At 43.4% G+C, this 25,506-nt stretch overlaps 1 protein-coding gene and 1 long non-coding RNA gene across 3 annotated transcripts in view; one reads left to right on the top strand and one right to left on the bottom strand.

The window, feature by feature from the left end:
• LOC138760917 (metabotropic glutamate receptor 1-like) overlaps positions 1-9,195 on the bottom strand; it is a 103,596-nt gene extending 94,401 nt beyond the window's left edge. For both annotated transcript variants that reach the window (XM_069932239.1, XM_069932238.1), the window contains exons 1-2: positions 8,702-9,195; positions 6,971-7,765 (exon numbers count right to left, since the gene is read on the bottom strand). In XM_069932239.1, coding sequence (XP_069788340.1) covers positions 6,971-7,691 — 721 coding nt within the window. In that variant the 5' untranslated portion in view covers positions 7,692-7,765; positions 8,702-9,195. The remainder of the gene's footprint in view (positions 1-6,970; positions 7,766-8,701) is intronic.
• Positions 8,801-24,623, top strand: LOC138760919 (uncharacterized). The gene is made up of 3 exons (XR_011355967.1): positions 8,801-9,251; positions 21,498-21,662; positions 24,097-24,623. It is a non-coding gene; the product is annotated as an uncharacterized lncRNA (long non-coding RNA).
• The last annotated feature ends 883 nt before the right edge of the window (positions 24,624-25,506 follow it).

Raw genomic sequence — 25,506 nt, 5'->3', positions numbered from 1 at the left:
AGCTAAGCCATGCCTACTGTCTAGGCCTTAAAGGGTTGTGTCCCTAGCCAGGTCGGATCATTCCGGACTGGTCGGCCACCTGTGAAGAGCTCCTGTCTTTTGCTAATAAAAGCCTTGGTTTGGATCAAGTATTTGATTCTTTCGACGAGCTCTACAATTGGGTAATGAGGAAGAGGCTGAGGGTTTGAATGACTATTTTGTGTCAGTCTTCGTGATGGAGGACATGTCTACCATGCCAAAGACAGATAGTATGAATGTGATGGGAGGTGAGGACCTGGATGTTATCACTAAAGAAGTTGTACCGAGAAAACATGAGGGCCTAGATAAATCCCCTGATGGATCCCAGGGTACTGAAAAAAATGCATAAGTTATAGTGGAGGCTTTGGTAATAATTTACCAAACTCTCGAGACTCTGGGAAGGTCCCAATGGATTGGAAGATGGTGAATGTCTTACCACTATTCAAAAAAAATGAAGGCAAAAGGCAGGGAACTATAGGCCAGTTAGTTTAACATCTGTAGTTGGAAAATGCTTGAAGCTATCATTAAAGAAGAAATAACAAGGCATTTGGAGAGAAATGGATCATCAGGCAAAGGGATGGATTCAGCAAAGACAGGTTCTGTTTGACAAATTTACTGGAGTTCTTTGAGTATATAATGAGCACGGTAGATAGAGAGAAGCAGGTGAACGTTGTTTACCTGGATTTCCAGAAGACATTCAATAAGATGCCACATAAAAGACATACACAAGATAATGATAGATAGTTTTGGGGTGATGTATTAACATGGATAGAGTTTGGATAACCAATAGAAAGCAGAGAGTTGGGATACAGTGGTGTTTTATTGGTTGGCAATCAGTGGTGAGTGGGTGCTGCAGAGTCAGTGCTGGGTCCGCAACTGTTCATGATATACATTAATGATTTGGAAGTGGAAACAGAGTGTAATGTATCTAAGTTTGCTGATGCCACTAAATTAAGTGGAAAAGGAAATTGTGCAGAAGATATAGTGAGTCTGCAGAGATATAAAATAGATAGGTTAAGTGAGTGGGCAAGGGTCTGGCAGATGGAGTACAATGTTGGTAAATGTGAAGTTATTCACTTCAGAAGGAAAAATGGAAGATCAGGTTATTATTTAAATGGCCAGTGATTGCAGCATGCTGCCATTGAGGAGGACTTGGGAGTGCTTGTGCATAAATCACAGAAGGTTGGTTTGGAGATGCAGCAAGCTATCAAGAAGGCAAATGGAATGTTGGCCTTCATTGCTCGAGGGATTGAACTTAGGAGCAAGGAGGTTATGCTACAACTGTACAAGGTACTGGTGAGGTCGTATCTGGAGTACTGCATACAATTGTGGTCTCCTAACTTGAGGACTGGCTTTGGAGGTGGTGCAGTAGAGGTTCACCCGGCTGATTCCACAGATGAGGAGGTAAACATATGAGTCATCTGTGACTATAATCACTGGAATTTAGAAAAATGAGAGAGGATCTTATAGAAACATAAAATTATCAAAGGCACAGATAAGATAGATGTAGATAAGTTACTTCCATCAGTGGAGGAGACCAGAACTAGGGGGCATAGCCTCAAGATTCAGGTTGGATAGGTTTTTACATAGAAGAATTAAGGGATATGGAGAAAAGGTAGATAGGTGGAGATGAGCCTACCATCAAATCACCCATGATCATGTTGAATGGTGGAGCAGGCTTGGTGGACCGGATCATGCCTGCTCCCATTTCTTACATTCTTATTTGATCATCACCTGGCATCATAAACTTACATCAGAACAGTCCTTTCTTGCTGCCTTTGCTTGGGGCTAATTATTCTTCCTTTTTTTTTGCAAGTTCTTGTCAAATGGAAAATTAAAGTACACAAATATCTCATTTCAATAAAGCTCTATTAGAACTCAGCCACAGCATTCACAAATCCAGAAACATTAGATCTCAGCATCTTTTCCGAACTGTTCAGTCTCAGCAAATCAACATTTAGGTTCTTGGGAGGTAGATAAGGGAGGGAAAACTAAAGGGAAGCCAAACACAATCTGCAGGAGGAACTCAGTGTGGCAAGCAGCATCAGTGGAATTTTCTCCTTCTGATGCTTCTCAATCCATTGAGCCCCTCCAACAGATTGTGTTTGGCTTCAGATTGCAGCATCTTCTGTGTGTCTCCAAAGACTCAAGTGATTTCTCCCTTTGAACTCCAACAAATAAGGACTCTGCCAAACTCCCAATCACTGATACTGTTGCTTTTATCAAGGGACCCTTTTGATGCTTTGTATTTCACCATATTTCAAGATATCAGTATCGCTGCAGGTCCAACCCTTGCCGATCAGCCCTGGACTGAATGGCTGGTTGGGATCATGTCATACTCATTAACATCAGGTGTGGACTCACAATAGGTAAGATCAGGTCGCCTGAAAGAACAGAGTTCGACAATGAACCAGGTGGACTTTTCAACAATGGTCCACTGGGTTTGTGGTCATCATTATTGATGATGATGGGGAATATGGAGGTCAGCGCACTGCTCACATCCCAGCCCAGATCTGAATGTGCTCCCTGCATCAATGTTTGTATAGCTGATGGAAATTCACTTGGTTATGAATGAGCTACAGGAGAACCAGAGTTATGCACTTTGAATGTGTTTAATATCCTGCATTCAATCTTCTATCTGACTGCAGGCTGATTGCATGCTTTTACTTTAACATTGTGCAAAATGGCTGTCCCATCTTCCGTCTTCTCCAAGAGAATTGGCAATAAATGTCAGGGGTGCCCTTATCACAACCAATAAAGTTCCAATCTTCCAGCAAAACAAAACTCCAAAAGGCTACAGACAGACAAGAATTGTGATATTTAAGGCGAGGTTCTTGACTCAAGCTCAGTTTCAAACAAAACCTTCAGACAATTCATGAGTGTAAACTGTGACACATGGAGAGATAAGCTTGTGGTGAGTGAGGGAATTGGTGAACTAAGTGGTCTGCAAGATATTTATGTGAAAAGTGTGCATGTGCTGATATTGGGGTGAGTGTGATAGGATAAGCTGACTCTTCTTGATCACTGGTGAAGGATAAGCCAGTATCTATGAAAATATCTGGATCCAAGGGCTGGGATTTCCTATCCTGTCTATTAGCAGCACAGCTGGTGTTTTATAGTCCTCTGTCTGGACAATGATCCAACTCCAGGAGGTTTCCTTTTGTCGGGTAGTGCACTCCTTGTGTGCATCCCGGCTTTTTCGCTAACAGGGAGCACTTTCCAAATCCATGATGGATGAAACAGGAGGTAGAAGCTTGGCAAAAGCAGTACCTCCACATTCCCTACAAGTACCACACCATCATGACATGGGACGAATCATGTCCACATCCCATAATTTGCAACTTAACAGTGCCTTTAATTTAACAGCACTATTGGGGGACCAGAGGAAACCAAAGTGGGAGAGGATCCTGTTGGTGAAATGTAGGATGAAGAGAATGAACTCAGAAGGGGGAGGGGGATGAGAATGGATGGGTGTGTATGGGAAAGGGGCCAGAGATGTGGGAGGTGAAGCGGAAAGAATAGGAGTGGATGGGAAGAAGAGAGAGGGGACTCATTACCTGAAATTAGATATTTCAATATTCATACGATTGGGCTTTCGACTGTGTTGGTAGAATATGAGGTTGTTCATCTCACATTGGTAGTGAAGTGTATAAAATGGACAAACAACGCAGTTCATGGTAAAAGGATGGCCCTCAATTGTTCAGGGTCAACCTTGCCAGAAATACCCACAGCCCAATAATAATTTTTTTTTTAATGAGATAAATGTACCAGGGGCTGGAGATCAATTGAGTGTAATTGGGCTTGTGGGCCAAAATAGCCTGTTACCATGCTGTATGTCTAAATTTTTTTTATAATTAAAATATAAGACAAGACCATAAGATGACATGGGATTCAAGTTGGGACCACTGAGCCAGATCTTGAGGTCATCAGGTGTTTTTTAAAACTGTCAAAAAAATAGATATTATGCAGCTCAATGGTTTAAAATTCATAGAACCCATTTCCCTCCATTTTCATAGTTTTGCAGGAAGCTTGGAAGGTCATGCCTGGTTGGGAAAATGTAATGCAGTCAGGAGCTCCTCTGGCCCTTCAACAGAACTCACCTGGGGCAAGATTAGGCCTGCAGTGTACCAAACTGGACTGAGTCTTGGCAAGCTTCTGTCTGTGCTAGATATCTCTATCTGCACAGGCACGAGGCAACTCCATTTAATACCACAGGACTTCCCTGTTACACCAGAGACTCAGGCCCAAATACATTCCAACAAATGATTTAGAGCACCTGATCTAACCTTAAACACCTGGCATTAACTGCCTCTCCTTCCACGGATGTTCTCGACCTGCTGAGTGTTTCCAATTGTTTCTAATAGGGTCTTAATATAGTCAAAAAATACTTTGCTGGAGGATGTTTTGGTTCAGAACCCTTCAACAAGACTGAAATTTGCAGAGGGGAGAGAGCCGTGGAATAAAGATGGGATGGAGGTTTGGACAGGGGCCAGGAGGAGATTGGTGAACCAGGGTGGATGACGGACAGTTAGAGAGGGTGATGGGTAGAGTTGGGAGTCAGGGGCAGTTGATTGGCCAAATAAAGGGGAGAGAAAGAGGGTAAGAGTCATACAGGTTCAAGCTGAATGAGGAGTGAAATAAAAATTACTGAAATCCGGCTGCTTCCTGAACCCGTGAACTCATCAAATTTATAAACTTTACTATTAATCCATTCCATTCTCAAATTCATTTGGACCAATTCTGTCACTTCTTTCCCCTTTCTAGATCTCTGTCTCCATCTCAGGAGATGAGCTCTACACATCACTGATTCCCACAGCTACCTCGACTGCCTCTTCCCACCTTGTCTCTTGTCAGGATGCCACCCCTTTCTCCCCGTTTCTCCACCTCTGCTTCATCTGCTCTCAAGATGAGATCTTCCATTCCAGGGTATCTGAAGTGCCTGTTTCAATGCAAAGCAATGTCCCCTCTCTGGTGGTCTAAAGAGCCATCTCTCACATTTCCTCCATCTCGGAGTTCCAATTTCAACTATCCATGCCCCCACCCCCCATCTTTCCAAGCAGAACATGGATAGGGGTTCCTGTCCTCACCTTTTACCCCTCCAGCCTCTGCATTCAGCACAACATCATCCATCATTTCCCCAGCTGTAACTAGAGCACACCACCAAACATATGTACCCCTCCCCACCCTTTCTGCAGGGATCGCTCTATCTGTAATTCCCTTAACATCCCTCCCCACCCACCTCATCATGACTGCCAGTATTTTCCCCTGAAACTGCAGGAAGTGCAATACTTACTTTTACATCTCCTCCCTCATCCTCATCTAGAGTCCTAAATAACTCTTCTACATGAAGCAAAGATTCCTCCTCCAACCTCAATAACTGTTTCCAATGTGACTTCCTCTACATTGTTGATATCAAACACAGATGTCTTGTACACAGAGCATCCACACTCTGTCTGCAATGACCATTGAGCTCCTGATTGCTGCCATTTCAACTTCCCTTTCCATTCCCACACCACCCTGTCTGTTCTTGGCCTTCTCTATTGCCAGATTGAGGCCCAACATAAAGCAGAGGAAGAACACCTCATATTCCACCTAGGCAGTCTACAACCCAATGGTTGGATCACAGAATTTTCCAATTTCAAGAAACAAGTCCCCTCCTTCTTCTGATTCACAATTCTTTCCCCTTCTCCCCATTTATGACCTTTTCCCCATCCACTCCCACCCATTCACATCTCCCTCTCTTCCCTCTTCTGGTTCCACCTTCTTCTTCCTACATTTCACCAATAGGATCTTCTCCCTCTTCCATTCCATCTGTTCCAATCTGTCCTTCACCTTTCCCTGATAGTTTCAATTCATGAGAATGTTTATTGTCATAGTGTGTACATTGTAAAATGTACATATGCACCAAAATTCTTACTTGCTGCAGCTGAACAGATACTTTGTAACAAAACTACTCTTGTTACTTAATTGAATCAAAAAGAGATCAAAATTGCAAAAAAGGTATAGATACCATTAGATCACCAAAACCTTCCCTACTTCTCAGCAGTGGTAACCTCTAGCCATCTCCTACCTCATCCTGTATGACTTGTCTTCTGACACCTGATCCCCTTTTTGCCTCTCTGTCCATTTGTCCGGTACCTGGCAATCAACTGCCCTGTCTCCCAAATCCATCCCTCAACCCTTCCTGGTTCCCTAATGGCCCCTGTCCAATTCCCCCCACTCTCTCCTCATTGTACTGACTATCTCCTTTCTGTACTCTCAGTCTTGATGAGGAGGTTCCATCGCAAATGCTCGACCATTCTTTTTCTCCCACTAATGCTCGTTGCCCCTCTGAGTTTCTCCAGCAGATGTTGATCAGTAGTTCCAGATTCCAGCATCGATGCCAATGCTCCTGTGTACGAAGCAAGCACAGGGGAACAGTGTAATGGCCAAGAAGGTCCACATGGACTTGGTAGGCCGATGTCCTTCAATTTTCCAATTTTTAAACATTTTAATTTCAGATACATTTTTAAACTACCTTCCAAATAAAGGGCTCTACTGAGGGCGTGTGCTGCACTCGACCCCAGCAACTGCAGACTTTCTTGTTTGGCTGGACTTTGCCCGGTGGAGGTAATAACCTTAAGAGATGCAAGTCGCCAGCGTGTCGTCGCGCCGCTGGCTCTGCCCTGTGGGACTGTCAGATCAATGGGAATGTGATCTTGGTGCGTCACGGACGGAATCAGTTCTCCCCCAATCAACCAGAAAAAAAAAACAGGGAAGCAAAACCACAGTCAAAGAACACCAAAAAAAAGTCCCCGCAACACTTCCCTCGGCTTCCGTTTATCCTGCAGAGCCCTTAGCATGGCGAAGCTGTGGCCAATATTCAATGCGCCACTGACCCCCATTGGGTTGCAGATGTTGTAACGTGTGAGCAGGGCGCACACGAGCAACGCGCAGACCGAGCCCGCTTTACCTTCAGTGTGAACGGCAGACACGTAGGTCCAGTTGTACCTCTGTACAATGTCCAGCATTGCCCGGGCTTGAAGGGTGTCCGAGGGTACAACCCGCAGGAAATACTGAAAGAGTGTCTTGTCGCTCAGGTCGATGCTAGTGGCCGAGTAGGCGATCTGAGGAATGTTGAAGAGCTGGAGCAGGTTCTGCACCTGAATGGCCACCGAACTGGAACCTGGGCCAATAACCCCGGCTATGGGAGTCTTGGCCTTTGCCCCAGACACTGGTCCTTCCAAACACTGGGTCAGGCCGTCCCGCTCGTTCCTCATCGAGATGAGGGAATCACGGATGAACTCGATGCTTTGCTCCAAGGCAACTGACGAGTGCCAGCAAGAGTCTCTGATCTCACAGCCCAGGGTGATGTTGGGCAGGAGGTTGCGGTTGGCGTTGATCTTGTCCAGGGTGTGGAACATGGCTTCCACCCGTTGGATCCCGTACTGCTCCCGGATTTCACCACATTTCCTCTCGGGTACCTTCTCGGCCGTGGGCTGGTGGTGAACGGAGAAGAGAGCACCGATGATCACATCCCCGTCCTTCCGAGCCACCGATCGCTGCGCCGTGTTCATGGACAGGAGCACCCTCTTCCCCGCTTCACGCTCCTTGGCGCCGGGCAGCAGCGGGAGGAGAAGCAGACAAAGCGCCACGATTTCAAAGCTGTCCACCCCGCGCTTCATGGCCTTCATCTCACCAGACGCATCGAGACGAGACGTTTAGTCTTGGCAAAGGGTCCCCAGTCGGTGGAAATGCGCCATCGAGGCTGAAAAGAAAGTCACCAAAAATTCAAAAGTAAGATTAAACACCGTGTCTTCGAGCTCGAACCGCCGCCCCCAATGGAGGCCGTTCTTCACCAGATCGGAGGTCCCGCACTTGAAACTTTCTCTCTCTCCGGAGAATTTGACTTCTTTTAACCCCAGCATTTTCTCCACCTGGACCAACGCCCGAATGTAATATTTACCAAGTATTTCCAGAATACCTCAGGTCAACTTTTTTAAAAAAAGAATTGTCTGGTCAAAGCAGAGGGGGTGGAGATTTTCGATCAGTCGTTACAACACGGGCGAATATGTCCGGTGGAACAGAGAACACAGGTCGGGATCTCCCCGGCCGCCAGAAGCCAGGCCAGAGCTCGACAATAACACCCATCGCCAATTTAGATTGAAACGTGGCCGGGAAGAGGGAACGATTGTCAATGTTATTAACCTCACCCACCACCTCTCCACCTGCTAAATTGGGCAACGATATTTAGAATTATTAGCACTTCTTTCAACAGTAGATTCGGGGTGGTGGGGGGGGGAGTCGCCCAAGTCTCATTTAAATGGTTTCAAGATATATTTTTTGACTATTTTAAGTCCAACACAAAATGGAGTGAGGGGATTTGGGGCAAAATCGCGCATGTCGCTTAGTTACACCAAGAAAATGCCATTAATATTTTGGCTCCAATAGATCTGGCAATGGGCCGCATTTGCTACATTCAGACAACGCGCAGTTTTAATGCTACTACCCCCGTTTCCCGTGAACTGTACTTTTGAACGTGGGCTGGGGGATGGATGCAGGATTCCATCATCGCATCTCCTGTCTGAGTCGACATCTCGTGGATACATCAGCACCAAGATCAGCGCTCCCAGGAAGAGTCGAGCGATAGCTGGCTCCCAGTAATAAAACAACTTGGAACTGGTAAACGAGTTGAGAAGCCTACCTGCGATCTTTGCAATGACCATACGCCTTGCCAGCCAGGAGCACCCTGCCTTCTGCCAGTTCTCGATCGCATTTGGGCAGGTCTATCGCATGGAGCCGGATCGCTTCAACACGTCTGCCCCCTGTTGTCCGCACCACTTCACTGCAGAGATGAAATCAGGTCATCTCCATTGACGCCGTCCGATTGTCCCGAGTTGCTGAGGTCAGGGCGATGTCGCTCACGGCAGAAAGCCTTGCACCGGAGCATTTTGTCCCCCGTTTCTTGACACTCGGGTGAATAATTATCATTATTTTGTGGAAAAAGAAAGAACCCCGTTTGTTGTGTGCACATGCCAAACTTGCACGGGAAGATGATGCTTTTTTTACATCAGGGAAATGGAATAAGCCACAGCAAGCTCTCGTTAAAGTAAAACCCGAGACGGAAACCCAATGGCAACTATTCCCGATGGTTACATGCCTCAATTGAGAGAGGAGAGCTCAATGTCCAAAGGTCTCAATGCCGACACAGTCCGCAACAACAAAGCGTTGTCATCAACTTTTTTTAAAAAAATGTACGTGATAAAGAGTAGGTCACAAACCAGGAAAATAGTTTCAAATTTTCTAATTAAGATCCGATGTCTGAAGCCAGCTGTAGTGGTTATTTCCGTTTCTCCCTGTTAAGAGTTCTTAAAACAGTCTCTCATTAAGTCTGTTGTTTAGGAGCCCAATAGTGGAGGGAAAGAAACTATTCCTTTTTTGAAGGTTAGGTCTCCAGCACTGCTTCCAATTCCAGACGCTGTCCTTCGGGGTGGACGCCCGAGTGCTGGAGGGGATTATATTGGAATGGTGCCACAGAAAGGGACTTCAGACGCATGGTAATCTTAGGGTTCTAGAAACAGAACCGAAAAACTGATTGCAGGTCTTAGGAAGGGAAAACCAGAGGTGTCCGATCCAGTGATCATTAGACGATCGGAGGTGGAAAGGGTGAGCAAATTTAAATTCCTGAGAATCACTATCTTGGAGGAGTTTTCCTGAAACGATCATCCTCATGCTTTCGTGAAGAAAGCCGTCTGTGCCTCTACTTCCAAGAGTTTGCAGATGTTCGGTATATTATTGGAAACCTTGGCAAACTTCTATCGATGTGTAGTGGAAAAAGTGCTGACTGGCTGTAGAGGCGGCAACAATACCTCTGGGTGGAAAGCTCTGCAAAAGGTAAGGGGCACAGCCCAGTAGATGACAAGTAAAACTCTTCCCACCATCCAGAAAATCACTCTTGAGTGCTGCCTTCAGAAAGCAGCAGCAATTACTAAAGATCCACACCACCCAGGACATGCTCGTTCTCGCTGCTCCCATTCAGAAAGAGGGAGAGGTACCACAAGACAAGTACCATCAGATTCGGGTACAGTTACCATTGGGTTCCAGATATTAAGGGTTTTAGAATTGATAATCAAGAGGAACATAAGATGAGCTTATTTGCTGATATATCAGACAGAACCAGCAAATTAATTTAAAATTAGAAGAATATGGTACAGTTTGGGATTATAAAATAAATTGGGATAAGAGAGAAATTATGGCTCTTGCAAGAGATGATTATACTATTTGCCAAAGAAACACTCAGTTTAAATGACCGACAAATGGGATAAAATAATTTGGAGTTCATACAGATAATGTTACAAAATTTATACAAATTGAATTATTTGTCGTTACTTCATAGATGGTCAATATTGCCTTTAACATTTGTAGGAATAGTTAATTGCATAAAAATATTTCCCAGAATATAGTATCTTTTTCAATGACGCCTACAATAATACCCCCAAAATTCTTTCAAGTATTAAATAAATAGATTAGAATCTGTTCATGGGAAGGTAAATGTCCAGAACCTCTATAGAAAAATTAACATGCAAATATGAAATAGGAGTTTACAGCTAACTTTAAAAATTACTATAGAGCAGTCCAAATAAAATGTCTTACCTCTTTCTTTGAAGAGGGGAAAATCTGCTTGGATAAAAATAGAATTAGATAAAATAGGAGAGAGAAAAGCAGAAGACTTTATTTATAAATGGGATGCAAGATCATTAACTGCTGAAAGAGAAACTCCTCTATTGAAACATTTGATTAAAATTTTGCATAATACAAATGCAGAAATTGGAATAAAGAGCAAGTTATCTCTTAGAACTCCTTTGACTCATACCTTGTACATTAGATAATCAAATTTTTGAAATTTGGCCTTGGAAAGGGATCAAATACATTGATGACTATGATGAACAAGGGCAACTGATGTCATTTGAACAACTTATGAATAAATATGGTATTCTTAAGAATACCATATTTTGCTATTTTCAAATCAGAGCATATTTAAGGGATAAGATGGGTCCAACAACATATTTACTAAAGTGTGACGATATAAAGACTTAAATAAGAAAGGGAAATGCAGAGAAATCTATTTCAGCAATTTATCATTTACTTCAAGTGGGGACCCCTAAAACGGGGATTCATAGATCCAGACAAAGAGTCAGATTTGAATGTGATAATAGGAGATGAATTGGGCTGATTTATGTCAAGACTCTATGACTAATACAATAAATGTAAGATATAGACTGGTACAATTTTTTTTACCTCAGTTATACCTCACACCACAAAAATTAAATAAAATGAAATTAAATTTATCCAATCACTGTTTTCGATGTGGCTAAGAGGTTGGAACTTTTTGTTTTACATTCAGCGTGGTCTTGTGATAAAGTAAGACTCTTCTGGCTAGAATTAGGAAATTTGTTAGAACAAATTACAGGAATCCAATTTCCACAAAATCCAGAATTATTTTTATTAGATAACATTGTAGGGATAAGACCTAAATTGAAATTAACTAAATACCAGATAGAATTTGTTAAAATTGCATGAGCAGTGGTGAGAAAATGTATTGCAGTTGCTTGGAAAACTGATTCATACCCAAGTTTGGAATGATGAAATGGGGAAATGCAATTGTGTTCCCCTTGAGAAAATTACATTTAATTTAATGAAAAAATATGATATATTTTCACAAATTTGGTGCCCGTTTCTACAAAAAAATTACATTTCTAATTTTTTAGATTTCTATATGTTCTTTTTAGCTTCTAAGACCTGCGTGGAATCCTATTAATGATGAAATAGGTATGAATTTTAGACTAGATGAGTTTTAACACTTCCAGCAGTCCATTCGCATTCTTGTTTTTATTCTTTTCTTTCTTTCCCATTTTTTCCATTCTAACATCTTACTTTGTACCCTCTTTCTTTTCTTTTCTTCATTTTTTCTTGGGACTGTGTGTGTGGGGGGGGGGGTGTTGTGGTATTATCATGTATTTGATACTCAATATATAATATCTGTATCTTGAAATATATTTGAATGTATGTATGGTTTAAAAAAAAATATTCAAAAAAGGAATAGTTTCTTTCTCTCCACTATCAGGCTCCAAAACAACAGACTTAATCAGAGACTGTTTTAAGAATTCTTACTTTTCTCAATGAATATTTATATTTTCTATACAGTGCAGTCAATTTGTTTATATTTCTTTGTTTACATTTCTAGAATCTAGAACATTACAGCACAATATAGGACCTTCAGCGCACGATGTGGCAACCAATATACACTTATCAAAAATAAATAAACCCTCCCTACCTCATAACTCCCTATTTTTCTTTCATCCATGTGCCTGTCTAAGAGTCTCTTAAATGCTCTGGGAATGCATTCCAGGCACCTACGACTCTCTGTGTAAAAAAAAAACTTACCCCTGCCATCTTCCCTAAACATAATCTATCTTTAACTTATCTACTTTCCTGTAACCTCCCCACCTTGTTTTCCACTCTACCCCATACTTACTTAAACTTATACCTGATGTCTCCCCTAAACTGTCCTCCCTCCACTTTGTACAGATGTCCTCCAGTGTTTGTTACTCCTGCCCTGAGGAAAAAAAGGGGTGGTGGCTGTATACCTTATCTGGACCTCTTGTTATCTTGTAGACTTCTATTAAGTCATCTCATACTTTTTCACTCCAACTCTGCTAAGCTTGTCTCATAAGCCATATTTTCCAATCCAGGCAACATCCTGGTAAATCTCCTCTGCACCCTCTCCATAGCTTCTACATCCTTTCTATAATGAGGTGACCAGAAATGAACACAATATTCTAAGTGTGGTCTCACCAGAGATTTATAGAGCTGCAACATTACCTCACAACTCTTGAACTCAGTACCCTGACTAATCAAGTCCAGCATACTATAGGCTTCTTATATATCTTATCAACCTGTGCAGTAACCTTGAGAGATCTATAGATTTGGTTTCTCTGTTGTTCCACACTGTTAAGTATCCAACCATTAACCACGTATTCTGACTTCACGTTTGACCTTCCAAAATGCATCAGCTCACACTTATCTGGATTGAACTCCATCTGCCATTTTTCTGCACAACTCTGCATCCCACCTATATCCTGTTGTAACCTTCATCAACCTTCGGCACTACCAACAATACCTCCAAACTTTGTGTCATCTGTAAACTTAATAACCCATCCCTCTACTTCTTTGTCCAAATCACTCATAAAAATCACAAAGGAGCAGAGGACATAAAACAGATTTCTGAGGAACTCCACTAGTCACTGACCTCCAGGGAGAATACTTCCTGTCCACTATAATTCTCTGTTTCCTACAGGCAAGCCATTTCTGAATCCACACAGTGAAGTTCCATGGATCCCATGCCTCATGACTTTCTGAATAGGTCTTCTATGGGGGAAGCTAGCCAAATTCCTGACTAAAATCCATGTACAAACACATTTACCACCCTAACTTCATCAATTTCTTTTGTTACCTCATCAAAAAACTCAATTAGGCTCATGAGGCATGACCTTCCCCTCACGAAGCCATGGTAACTATCCCTATAGTCCTATAGTCCCTCTATTACCATTTTTAAAAAGGGGACCACATTTGTCATTTTCCAATTCTGCAGCATCTCCCCGTGACCAAGGAGGATGCAAAAATCACTGTCAATGCCCCAGCAATCTCTTCTCTCCCCTTTTATATCAACCTGGGGCTTATCTCATCCAGCTCTGGGGAATTATCAATTCTAATGCTTTGAAGAAGATCCAGCACTTTTTCTTTCCTAATCGCAACATGGCATAGCATTCAAGCATGTAATATTCTGATCTCACCTTGACCAAGGTCCTTTTTTTTGGTGAATACTAAAGCAAAGTATTCATTAAGGACCTCTTCAACCTTGTCAGCCTCCAGGCACATCCCTTATCCTTAAGAGACCCTACCATTCTTGTCATCCTTTTCTTCATGTACACATAGGGGTTTCCTTAATCCTACTTGCTAAGGCCTTCTCATGCCCCCTTTTAGCTTTCCCACATCCTTCTGGCTACCATATAATTCCCATGAACCTTTCTGCTTTTGCTTCCTAAATCTAATGGATGCTTCCTTCTTCCTCTTAACTAGTTACCTCGCCTGTTTTGTCAACCACTGTTCCCTTTACCTATCATCTTTTCCTGCCTCAGTGGGACAAACCTATCCAGAACCCCGTTCAAGTGGTCGCTGAACATCTTCCACATTACATCTGTGCTTTCTCCTGAGAGTATCTGTTTCCAACTTACTCTCCCAACTTCCTGCCTCATCCCATCAGAATGATCCCTTCCCTAATTAAATATATTACCATTTTTTTTGCATTTATGCTTGTTCATACTATGCTAAAGCTCAGGAAATTGTGGTCATTTTCACCAAAGTGCACCCTCACCGAGAGGTCTGCCATCTGACTAGATTCATTACCCAGTACTAGATCCAGTATGGCCTCTCCTCTTGTAGGCTAGTCCACATACTGTGTCAGGAACCCTTCTTGGACAAACCTGATACATTCTGTCCCATCTATTCTTTTGCAGTAGGGAGGTGTGAGTCAATATTGGGGAAGTTGAAGTCTCCCATAATAACAACCCAGTTATCTGCACCATTCCAAAGTCTACCTACTTATCTGTTCTCAGAGTCCCGAGGGCTATATGGTGCCTATAGACTATTCCCAGCACAGTGATTGTTCACTTCCTATTTCTGAATTCCACCCACACTGACTCAGTAAACATTCCTACAACAGTATCCTCCTCCCTTTCTGCAACTTGTGATACTATCCCTGACCAGTAATGCTATTACTTCCCCCCCCCCCCAAACGTTATCTTCCATCATATCCCTTTTAAAACATCTACACCCTGTACCCGCATCAGCCAATCCTGTCTCTGTTATGGCCTCAACATTGTAATTCCATGTACTGATCCATGGCCTTAAGTTTATCTCCATCATTCCTAATACTCCCTGAATTGAAACACACGTGACGACGCACATTGAGACGCGGCGAACTGGCTCCACACTGTTATGGCTGCAGAGCAGCCACGTCAAGATTACGCCGCCGAGCGCATCTTCTCCCATGCTCAAATGGGTCACGCACGTGCACTCGGCTGAGTCATGACATCACCACCCATGCGTGGGTGGGACTTACAAGCCATCTCATAAGGCGCAGCACGGGCTTTTCAATATAAAACTGTGGGAAGTGCAAGCAACTCAGTCTGTAGTCTCGTATTTCACTTCCCTTAGTTGCTACCACTACATTGGTGACCCCACTGAACCCAGACGATTGTCCATGGACGCTGCAGCAGTCAACGCAGTGGCCATGAAATTGCCAACTTTCTGGACCCTTTGCCCAAGCATTTGGTTCAGGGAAGAGGAAGCGCAATTTCACTTCAGGCAGATTACCTCCGACTCGACAATATTTTACCACGTCGTTAGCTCCCTAGATCAAGAGACTGCAGCCAGAGTGGACAACCTGATACATGACCCGCCGGAGGAAGGTAAATACCCAGCCCTCAAGAAACTCTTCCTGAGCACTTTCGGCCTGCCAGACAACAGTACACTGCCAGGCTAGAGGGCGTCCTTATGGACAAAATGTTTGCACTCTCAGAGGGCCACAAGCTGTGTCTCATGTTTGAGCAGGCTTTCCTGGAACAGATGCCAGATGACATACAACTGCTGTTGGCAAAGATTTCTCAGACCCATGTAAGGTCGCGGCCAGAGAAGACATCTTGTGGCTCATGAAATGCAAAAACGAGTCCGCCGTGAACCAGTTGACTCCTCCCCACCCAGGTCAGCAGACTGGACCCCATCTGAACCGAGCACAACCGCACCCCAGCAGAGGCAATGAAGACTAACTGGTGTTTTTATCACCAACGCTAGGGGGCACAAGCACAAAGATGCAGGCAGCCCTGCTCATTTTCAGAAAACGCCCAGGCCAGTCGTTGCTAATGGCTTCAGCAGCTGGTCACACCAATAGCCTATTGCACGTCACCGACAAGGCTAGTAAGTTGTTATTTTTTTGACTTGTTGGCTTGTGAAAAAAAATACATTTAAAAGGAGCTTAAAGGCTCTGACAAAAGGCAAAGGAGGAAAAACCCAACACCCAACCCCAACCAACCAATTTTCCCCTGCAGCCGCTGCAACCGTGTCTGCCTGTCCCGCATCGGACTTGTCAGCCACAAACGAGCCTGCAGCTGACGTGGACTTTTTACCCCCTCCATAAATCTTCGTCCGCGAAGCCAAGCCAAAGAAAGAAAGGCTATAGAGAAATATTATTCATTGAATATTTTATTTCTCATTTGTTAATGCTTCTTCTGGAAAGAGTTTAACCAAAACTATTATTAAACATTTATTTTAATAAGAAAATGTTTAACATTACATATATTGAAAGAAGAGAAAACATGCAGATGTTGTTGAAAATTTTCAATTAATATTTAGTTTGGCCCACGACTTAGTCCAAGTTTTTAATTTTGGCCCTCTGTGAATTTGAGTTTGACACCCCTGATCTAGTGTGTAGCTATCACCAGATTCCTGTCTGTAGAGTGCGTCAAAAGAATCAAAGGATTGTTGATCCAAACCAAGGCTTTTATTAACTAGAAGACTGGAGCATATCACATGTCGGTCGACCAGTCCAGAATGAACTGGTCTGGCTAGGAGCAACCCTTTAAGACCTGCCAGTTGGCATGGCTATGCTCTCAGCCAATCACAGTCATCCTACACTACAATCTGTACATATACACATTGGTGATAAAAATCTGTACTATCACACCGTCCACCCGGATGACATTGGAAAGATGGCCATCATCACTCCATTCAGCTTTTTGAATTCCCCCACGTGCTGTTTGGCCTCAAGAATACGGCACAAATCTTCCAGGGCTTGATGGGCGTGGTGGGCAGAGACTTGGGCTTTGTGTTCATTTACCTGGATGACATACTCAATCGCAAGCAAGGACCACGAAGATCACAAAGATCATCTCCACAGACTTTACACGCGCCTGTCCAACTTCAGCCTCACTGTCAACTTGGCAAAGTGCTAATGTGGGAAAGACTCCAAGCAATTCCTGGGAATTTGGGGCAATACCATCAATGGATAAAGTCTCAGCCATACGCCAGTTCTCCCCTGCCCCCCCACCCCCCACACCCTCAAAGGCCTCCAGGAATTTACCAGGATGGTTAATTTCTACAACCGCTTCATCCCAGGAGCAGCACACATCATGCGCCCCCTGTTCACCATGATGTTAGCCAAATGCAAGATTCTAGCTTAGAGAGAAGAGGCCGATGCGGCTTTCACCGTAACTAAGAACACCCTAACCAACGCCACCTTGCTGATATACCCCAGATCAGATGTGCCCACAGCCCTCACCATTGATGTGTAAGCAACAGCCATTGGGGGTGTCCTCAAATAGTCTGGCAACGGTCAGTGGAGGCCGTTAGCCTTCTTCAGCCCCACAGAGCTTAAATACAGTGTGTTTGACAGGGAGCTCCTGGCACTCTACCTTGCCATTATACATTTCTGCTATTTCCTGGAGGGCAGGCCATTCACAGTTTTTACCGACCACAAGCCTCTCAAGCACACGTTCTCTATGGTAAAGGACCCCTGGTCAGCGCACCAGCAATGCCACCTATCGTACATATTGGTGTTCACCACCACCATCTGGCACTCTCCGGCAAGGACAACGTTGTGGCTGACTCCCTCTCTCGACCCACCATCCAAACCTTGTCCACTGAGCTGGACAACTCCCAACTTGCGCAGACCAAAAAGAGGATGGTGAAACACAGGCTTTCCACACAGCCATCACCAGCCTCCATTTCAAAGACATCAGCTTGCCGGGCAGCTCCGACACACTCTTGTGTGATGTTTCCACTGGCTCACCGTGCCCAGTCGTACCACAGCAATGGAGGTGCCAGGTTTTCCATGCTGTCCACAACCTTGCTCACCCATCCATAAAGACCCACAACTTGCATGGTGGCAGAGCTGTTTGTATGGTACAGCCTAAGAAAGCAAGTTGCCCATCTGGCTGGCAATTGCACCCAGTTTCAGACCTCCAAGGTTCAGCAACTAGTCAAGACCCTCATCCATCAGTTCAACCCTCCGAAGAGGCGGTTTGAGCATATACATGTCAACATCTTGGGCCCGCTACCTGTCTCCCAGGACACCCAGTATATGCTAATGGTGGAGACTGCACCACAAGATGGCCAAAGACACTTCAACTGATTTCTGTGCCAGGTCACTGCTCACGCATTGGATTGTGAGGTTTGGGATACCAGCTCATATTACTAATGACAGAGGGGCACAGTTTACATCAGCACTGTGGACACAGCTTGCAACACTCCTGGGCATTAAACTGCACCACATCATTGCCTACCACCCACAATCCAATAGCTTCCACTACCACCTGAAGTCAGCTCTCATGGCCCATTTAACCAGCCCCAGGTGGGTGGATGAGCTCTTCTAAGCATCTGAACTGCACTCCAAGAAGACCTGCAGGCCTCCTCCGTGGAATTGGTGTACGGTGCCCATTAATTCTGCCAGGTGAATTCTTCCCACCGTCCCAAGACCCATTCACCGAGGGTGGAGCAGCGTTGCAGAAACTACGGGACAGATTAGCCTCCTTTGCACCCCCTCTCCCACACTCACACCACGGGTGCCGGCCCGTGTTCATTCCTCAGGACTTATTAACCATAGACTTTGTTTTTGTCTGCTGTGGACCGTATTCTTCCCCACTCCAACGAGCCTATAAGGGCCCATACAAAGTCCTACGCAGCATGGGCAAATCCTTCACACTGGACATTGTGGGTAGGGAGAAACTATTCACAGCCGACCGGCTGAAGCCCGCACATCTCTACCTCAGCCAGCTGGTCATGCCAGCGCAACCCAAGCACCGGGGATGACCTTCCAAAGGTCTGGCCCACTACGCTCAGGGGTAACTGAACACTAGAGCTAGTTCTTGGGGGGGGGGGGGGGGGCTGTGTAGTGGCGCACATCAAGATGCAGGTGAACTGGCTCTGCACTGTTATGGCTGTGGCTGCTTCGCCGTCAAGATGGTGCTGCCGAGCACGTCTTCTCCCGTGCTCAAATGGGCAGTGCATGCGCACTCAGCTGCGTCATGACTGCACTGCCCGCACGTGGGCAGGACTTACGGGCCACTTTATAAGGTGCACCATGGGCTTTTCAATATAAAATCTTTGGAAGTGCAAGAGATTCATTGTGTGTCTCTTTATTTCACTTCCCTTACTAGCTACCGCTACACACATTTCAAACTCCTATGAAAACATTAATGCTCTCCCCCCCCCCACCTATTCTTCCTCACAAACCCATAAGCATTGCATCATCCTTTTCACCTTCTGCCCTATTCTCTGTCTTCACATTCTGGTTCTGATCCCCCTAAACTCTCCCTCACAGTTTTAATAAACCTTATGCCAGGATATTGGTCCCCCTCCAGTTCAGATGCAGCCCGTCCTTTTTGTACAGGTCAAACCTTCCCAGAGGAGATCCCAATCATCCACAAATCTGAACCCCTGACCCCTGCACTAACTCTTCAGCCAAGCATTCACCTGCCACAACTTCCTAATCCTTCCCTCTCTTTTGTATACATATCCTTTCCTTGAGTGCAGTTTATAGTTACCGATAAATATGAATTCTGCCTCTGTGGAGGAAAAAAATCTCAGTGTTGTATGTGATGTTATGTATGTACTTTTTTTTTCTTCGAAACTTTATTTATTAATTTTAACATATGAAGAAAGTAAGTAATTCACGTACAGAAAAAATACAAAATAAAGTAATACGTACAAAGTAACATAGTTAATACAATACCAATCTCGGCATCTCCCCCTAACAACTAAAAACTAAGACTAAAAAAAAAACTATTTTTAACCCCTAAACCCCCCCTCCCCACCCCCATGATAAAGAGTGAAGAATTAATACTATTAGTATAATAAAAAAATAAAAAATATATATCTTAAAAAAAAGATCGATATATATAAAAAAACAAAAAAAAATATTAATTAAGTATTAATTATTAATCCAAAAAAAATTTATTATAAGAATATATATGAAAAAACAAAAACAAAAAAAACTTAAATGAAAAAAAAACAACTAATAATAAAAAAACTAAAAAAAAGAAAAAAAGAAAAAAAAGAAAACATATATATAGAAAAAATATAGTTTTTTTAAAGAAAAAAAATGATTAATTCCAACTTATTTAAATTGTATATAATCAATAAATGGGGTCCACTTTAATTCATAAAAAGACATCTTATCTTGTATAGAAAAAGATATTCTTTCCATAACCAAACAAAACTTCATCTCTGAATACCACCTATCTAAAGACAATACACTTCTATTCTTCCAAGTAATCGCTATACATTTCTTGGCCACTGCCAGTTGTTATGTATGTACTCTGACAATAAAAAAACTTTGAACTTTAATCCGTGAGAGCTTTGCAGTGGATAGTGAGAGATCTTTCCAGATGAGCAGAAGAGTCAACAAGGAGAACATATTTGTGACTTTTTACTGTAGTTGCTAAAGTATGGGAGGAAAGATAAGGAGACATTGTCTTTCTGTGTATCATTGTCTGAGGGAATGATGACACAAGATTGAATTGCCACTTTAAAGGGGAATGGGTATAGTCTCTGAAACAAGGTGAAAAGAAATGAATCCTGATTTCCTGATAGAGTGGAGTGAAAACAATGGCAGTTCCAGGTGCAGTCTTCAATCTAAATATGGCACAGGGACCAGAGGGCTGGAAGACTGCAAATGTTACACCTCCGTTTAAAATGCACCACAAACCAATAAGCCAAGTATTGACTCTGGGAATATTTTTAGAGACAATAATTAACTGGCATTTGCAAGAAAGAGGATGAATAAATGAAAACTAAAATGGATTTTGTTTTGGTATAACATGTTTGACTGTCTTTCTGGTATTCAAGGAGAAGGATGATGAGTATATTACAGATATGTATATATGGACATGAAAGGTTTTGATAAATTATCACTCATTTATTAGTAAATGAAAAATTGGCTAAGTGACAGATGGTATTAGAAGATTGGATCATAAGAAAGAGGAGCAGGAGAGGCCATCTGGCCCATCAAGCCTGCTCCACCATTTAATAAGACAATGGCTGGTCTGGCTGTGGACTCGGCTCCACCTCCCCACCTGTTGCTTGCAACCCTTAATTCTACTTTTGCAAAAATCTATTCATCTTGTGTTTTAAATATATTCAATGAGGCAGTCTCCACTGCTTCCCTGGGTGGAGAACTCCACTCTCTGGGTGAAGCAGGTCCTCCTTCTAATCTCCCTCGAATATACTCCCTCATCTCTTGTGGGTGGTGTCATCTACCAGTGCAAACAACTCTTCTGCCTCTATCTTATCTGTCCCTTTCATAATGTTATTTATTTCTGTAAAATTCCCTCTTATTCTTTTGAATTCTGGCAATTATAATTTTAGATGACTCAATCTCTCCTCAGGTTAACCCCTTCATCTCTGGATTCTACACGGTGAGCCTCCTCTGCACCACCTCGGAAGCGTCTACTTCTCAAGTATGGAAACCATTACTCCAGTTGTGGCAGTTGCAGAGGATGAGGGTGAATGGAGGAAAACAAACACTACAGATGAGCTGAGGGGGAAATCAGGTAGTGTCTGTGTGTGATATGTAATTACACCACTAGGTCTCTTGGTGCCTGCCACATTGACCACCGCCAGTGGGCTGATATCGCCTCAAATCGTGCATCTTGGCGCCTCACAGTTCGGCGGGCAGCAACCTCCTTTGAAGAAGACCACAGAGCCCACCTCACTGACAAAAGACAAAGGAGGAAAAACCCAACACCCAACTCCAACCAACCAATTTTCCCCTGCAACCGCTGCAACCGTGTCTGCCTGTCCCGAGAGAGAGAGAGAGAGAGAGAGAGAGAGAGAGAGAGAGAGAGAGAGAGAGAGAGAGAGAGAGGGGGGGGGGGGAAGAAACCACTAAGAAGGTTGGGGGAGGGGGTGTTAGAGAGAAAAGCAAGCAGTTGGTAAAGAAGAGATGGAAACAGATGGGAGCAGGATTACCTAAAATTGGGAATATTTTCATTCATGCCATTAGATTTAAGGCTGTCTCAAAGAAACATAATTTATTTTTCACCTCCTCCCCACCCTTCCCCTCACTGATTTGCACAGGGATCAGTCTCTTCGAGGCTCTCTGGTCCACTTTTCCCTCACAATTCACGTTTCCACCCTGAGGTTCTTCCCACTAAAATGCACAAAGTAAATGTCTCCCCCTCACCTCCATCTGGGGCCACAGACGCACCTTCCAGGTGAGGTAGAGCTTTACATGCACATCATCCAACCTGATCTACTGCACTCAGTGTACCTGATGTGGCCTCCTCAACATGGGTGAAAGCAAACACAGATTCCTCAAACACCTCCGCTCTGTTTATGGATTTGAGTCGGAACTCCCAGTCACCAATCATTTCAATTCTTAAATATTTTATCTCATCCATTGCCAGGGTGCGGCAAAATGTAAACATGAGGAACAACACATCATAATTCTCTGAGGCAGCCTTAAATCTAATGGCACAAACATGTTTTTCTCCTTTGAGGTAAACCCCCATCTCCATCTGGTTCCACTGTTTCCATTTCTTCTTTACCTCCCGCTTTTCAGTTCCCCACCCCAATGGGCCACTGGTCGCTCTCTCTCTCTTGCTCTCTACCTCTTCCATCTTTAGTCCACCACACCATCATCTCTTATCTCCTCCCTAGCTCTTTTCACCTTCATTTTTGTCATTTCACCCACTTTTTACTTCAGACTTTTAAAGGGACCCAACTCATTGATTGACCATTTCTACCCATGGATGCTGCCTGACTCAACAAGTCTCTCCAGCAGCTCAGTGTTTGCAGTTGTGGTGAATGGGTGTGTTTGAGATTGAAGGGAAGTTTCTGTGGTGTCTCTTTGCTCATTTTGAGAAATACTGATGAGCTGCACCCATGTCATGTGCCTGTAATGTTCTCAAATTCAGTCAGGGTGACTTTCACTCTCAGAAACCCTGGATCAGGATTTCCACTGACCATCTCAGCTGGTCTCTGTGCTGCACTTCTACCTATTTTGAAGGTGTGAACCTAATGCAAGCTGGTGTTCTGGTGGCTGGGAAATGGCACCGAGGTCAAAGCAATCAATCCTGTTGCAAAGTGGAGCAAAGGGCTGGATGGGCTCCTCCTGCACCCCTTCCTCCTCTCCTTGTTATTTCCCATAAATCTGGGAAATTGGAGGTGCATAGAGTAGAAGTGAAGGGATTTAATGTCAAAATAAAGTGGAAATAGTTTTCACTGGCAAAGGATGCAAGTTTGAGGTTGGTAAATCAGGGGTGACATGAGAGAGAGAGAAAATCACTCCCATTTGTAAATTGTAGTGCCAGCAGCAATGTTGAAGCTTATATGTGTTCAAGGAAAGGAAGGAGATCAAGGTAACCTCTTGCCAATCTGTTGATGGGCATGTGTTCCTTCCTGTCCAATTTGTTGGTTCAATTGCAAAGCCAGGAGTCTTGTTGCAGCATTTGATTCTGCTAGAAACCAGTAAAGTATTTGCACAAGAATATCCTTTATTCTGATATCTAAAATCTGGAAAGCTCCAAAATCTGGTAAGTGGGGAGAAAGACCGGCAGCACGAGTCGGGAGGGGGAGAGACCGGCAGCGCGACTGGAAGGGGGTGGGGGTGGATACGGCAGCTCATTTCGGGTGGGTTTAAATCTTGCTTTCCGAAATCCGGAAAAATCCAAAATTCAGAATACACTGTCCCCCAAGGATTCTGGATAAAGGATTGTGTACCTGTACAGCTCAGCATTTCACCTAGTCTGTTTCAGAGAGCATGCCTGTGGTCATGCATATTCCTGAACTGAAGTAAACGCTCAGCAATAAAATTGGAAAGGAATACATGACCATCAAAAGATTGGCCAACCACATTTTCAGACAATGGTTCCATGGTGAAACCACTACTGTACATATTTGTTATATGAAAATAACATGACCTTTCCTGGTTAACCCTGTTCTCACTGTCCGGCTCATGACTCTTCCCCTTTCTTCCCCATAAAGGCTGTCATGCCACAAGCCTGCCCCCAGGTTGAGTCCAGGTCAGTGTGAGCGACCAACACAGGGATGCTGTCCATCTCCTGTAAATAAAAGCCTTCAGTTTCAGCAAATTTCAGTCTTTGTGTAATCGATTGTGCATCAGGTTCTCCCACCATTCTCACCCGCAGACCAGCTCAGTGTTTATTGATTTACTGCAGATCGTTGATGACAAACCCATGGGCACCAGTGATTACTGCTGACCTTAAGCTCCCTCTCAAACCAGCCAGGGAATTATGTTGTGATGGACAAAAGTTTTGACAATCCGCAGATCAAAGGATTGCTGACGGACAATTGAGTTGCAATGAACTGAAACTTAACAACTGATAGAAATGTGGGCAATGGCAACTTTCAAAAGGGAAAATTAATGATGCTGAGAGGCAGTTTGCATAAGTGAAGGGAAAGAGACTGAGGCATGTACTCATCCAATTGCTGTTTGTAAAAACAAGATCAAGCATGATAGTAAATGGATTATTTCTCTGTTCAGCAAATATTTAAAGATTCAATGTGAAGTAAAAATACACTGCTAGGCAAAAGGCAAGTGGAATAATTGCATAGTATTTGAATAAAATGAGCTGAATGGCCTACTGCAATGTTGCATGATTGACTAATTATACAATTTAATGAAGAGAAAATGATTCCAAAAAAAGAGCTTGTGTATTAGCAATTTAGCATCTTAGTTCATCAAAAATAATCCATTCCTAATCTTTCATCTGCTTTTCTTTTTTTCTAATAATAAGTGATCTGGCCATATGATTCAGACCTGGATGTAGCTGCAATCATTCTGTTTAAATATCATATTGATTGGTTTAGAACTCAAGATTCATAAAAGAAGAAGCCACAAGTTCTAATCATTATCATTTATCTGCCACAATATCACTGAGAATACATTCTCTCTCTCGGAGAAATTTCACAGAAGCGTTTTAAAACTTATTCTATTTCACAGATTATCAATAATACAGAATTGTTATTTGTTTTCTTCAGTCAAAAAATGCCATCAACGTGACAGAAAGTGTGATACACACATGTCGTAGCTCTTTTGAAGTTTTCTTTTACCTAATCTTGTGTTGGGGATATTTTGAAGTTGCAAGTCCCTAATCAGAGTTTGTCAAATATTTCAAAATTCCTTTTCTAAATCAGAACACCCCAAATGGATATGGAATGAGAATCCTGGAATACCCTTGAAAACAAAGCTTGCACACACTTTGGTGAAAGCAAGATCAAGGGTCGTTGATTTCACAGTCCCTTCTGATGGAGATCTTGGATTTCTGGTCATACTGCACCCATGACCTTGATGCTCTTCACTTTGTCTGCCTACTGCAGGTGCTTCTATCCAGTGTTTCACCTTCCTTTGTCCTCCCGGAACTCTCTACTCAC

The sequence above is a fragment of the Narcine bancroftii genome, chromosome 4, assembly GCF_036971445.1.
Source record: "Narcine bancroftii isolate sNarBan1 chromosome 4, sNarBan1.hap1, whole genome shotgun sequence".
Lineage (NCBI taxonomy): Eukaryota > Metazoa > Chordata > Chondrichthyes > Torpediniformes > Narcinidae > Narcine > Narcine bancroftii.
This window is presented reverse-complemented; position numbering and strand designations above follow the sequence as displayed.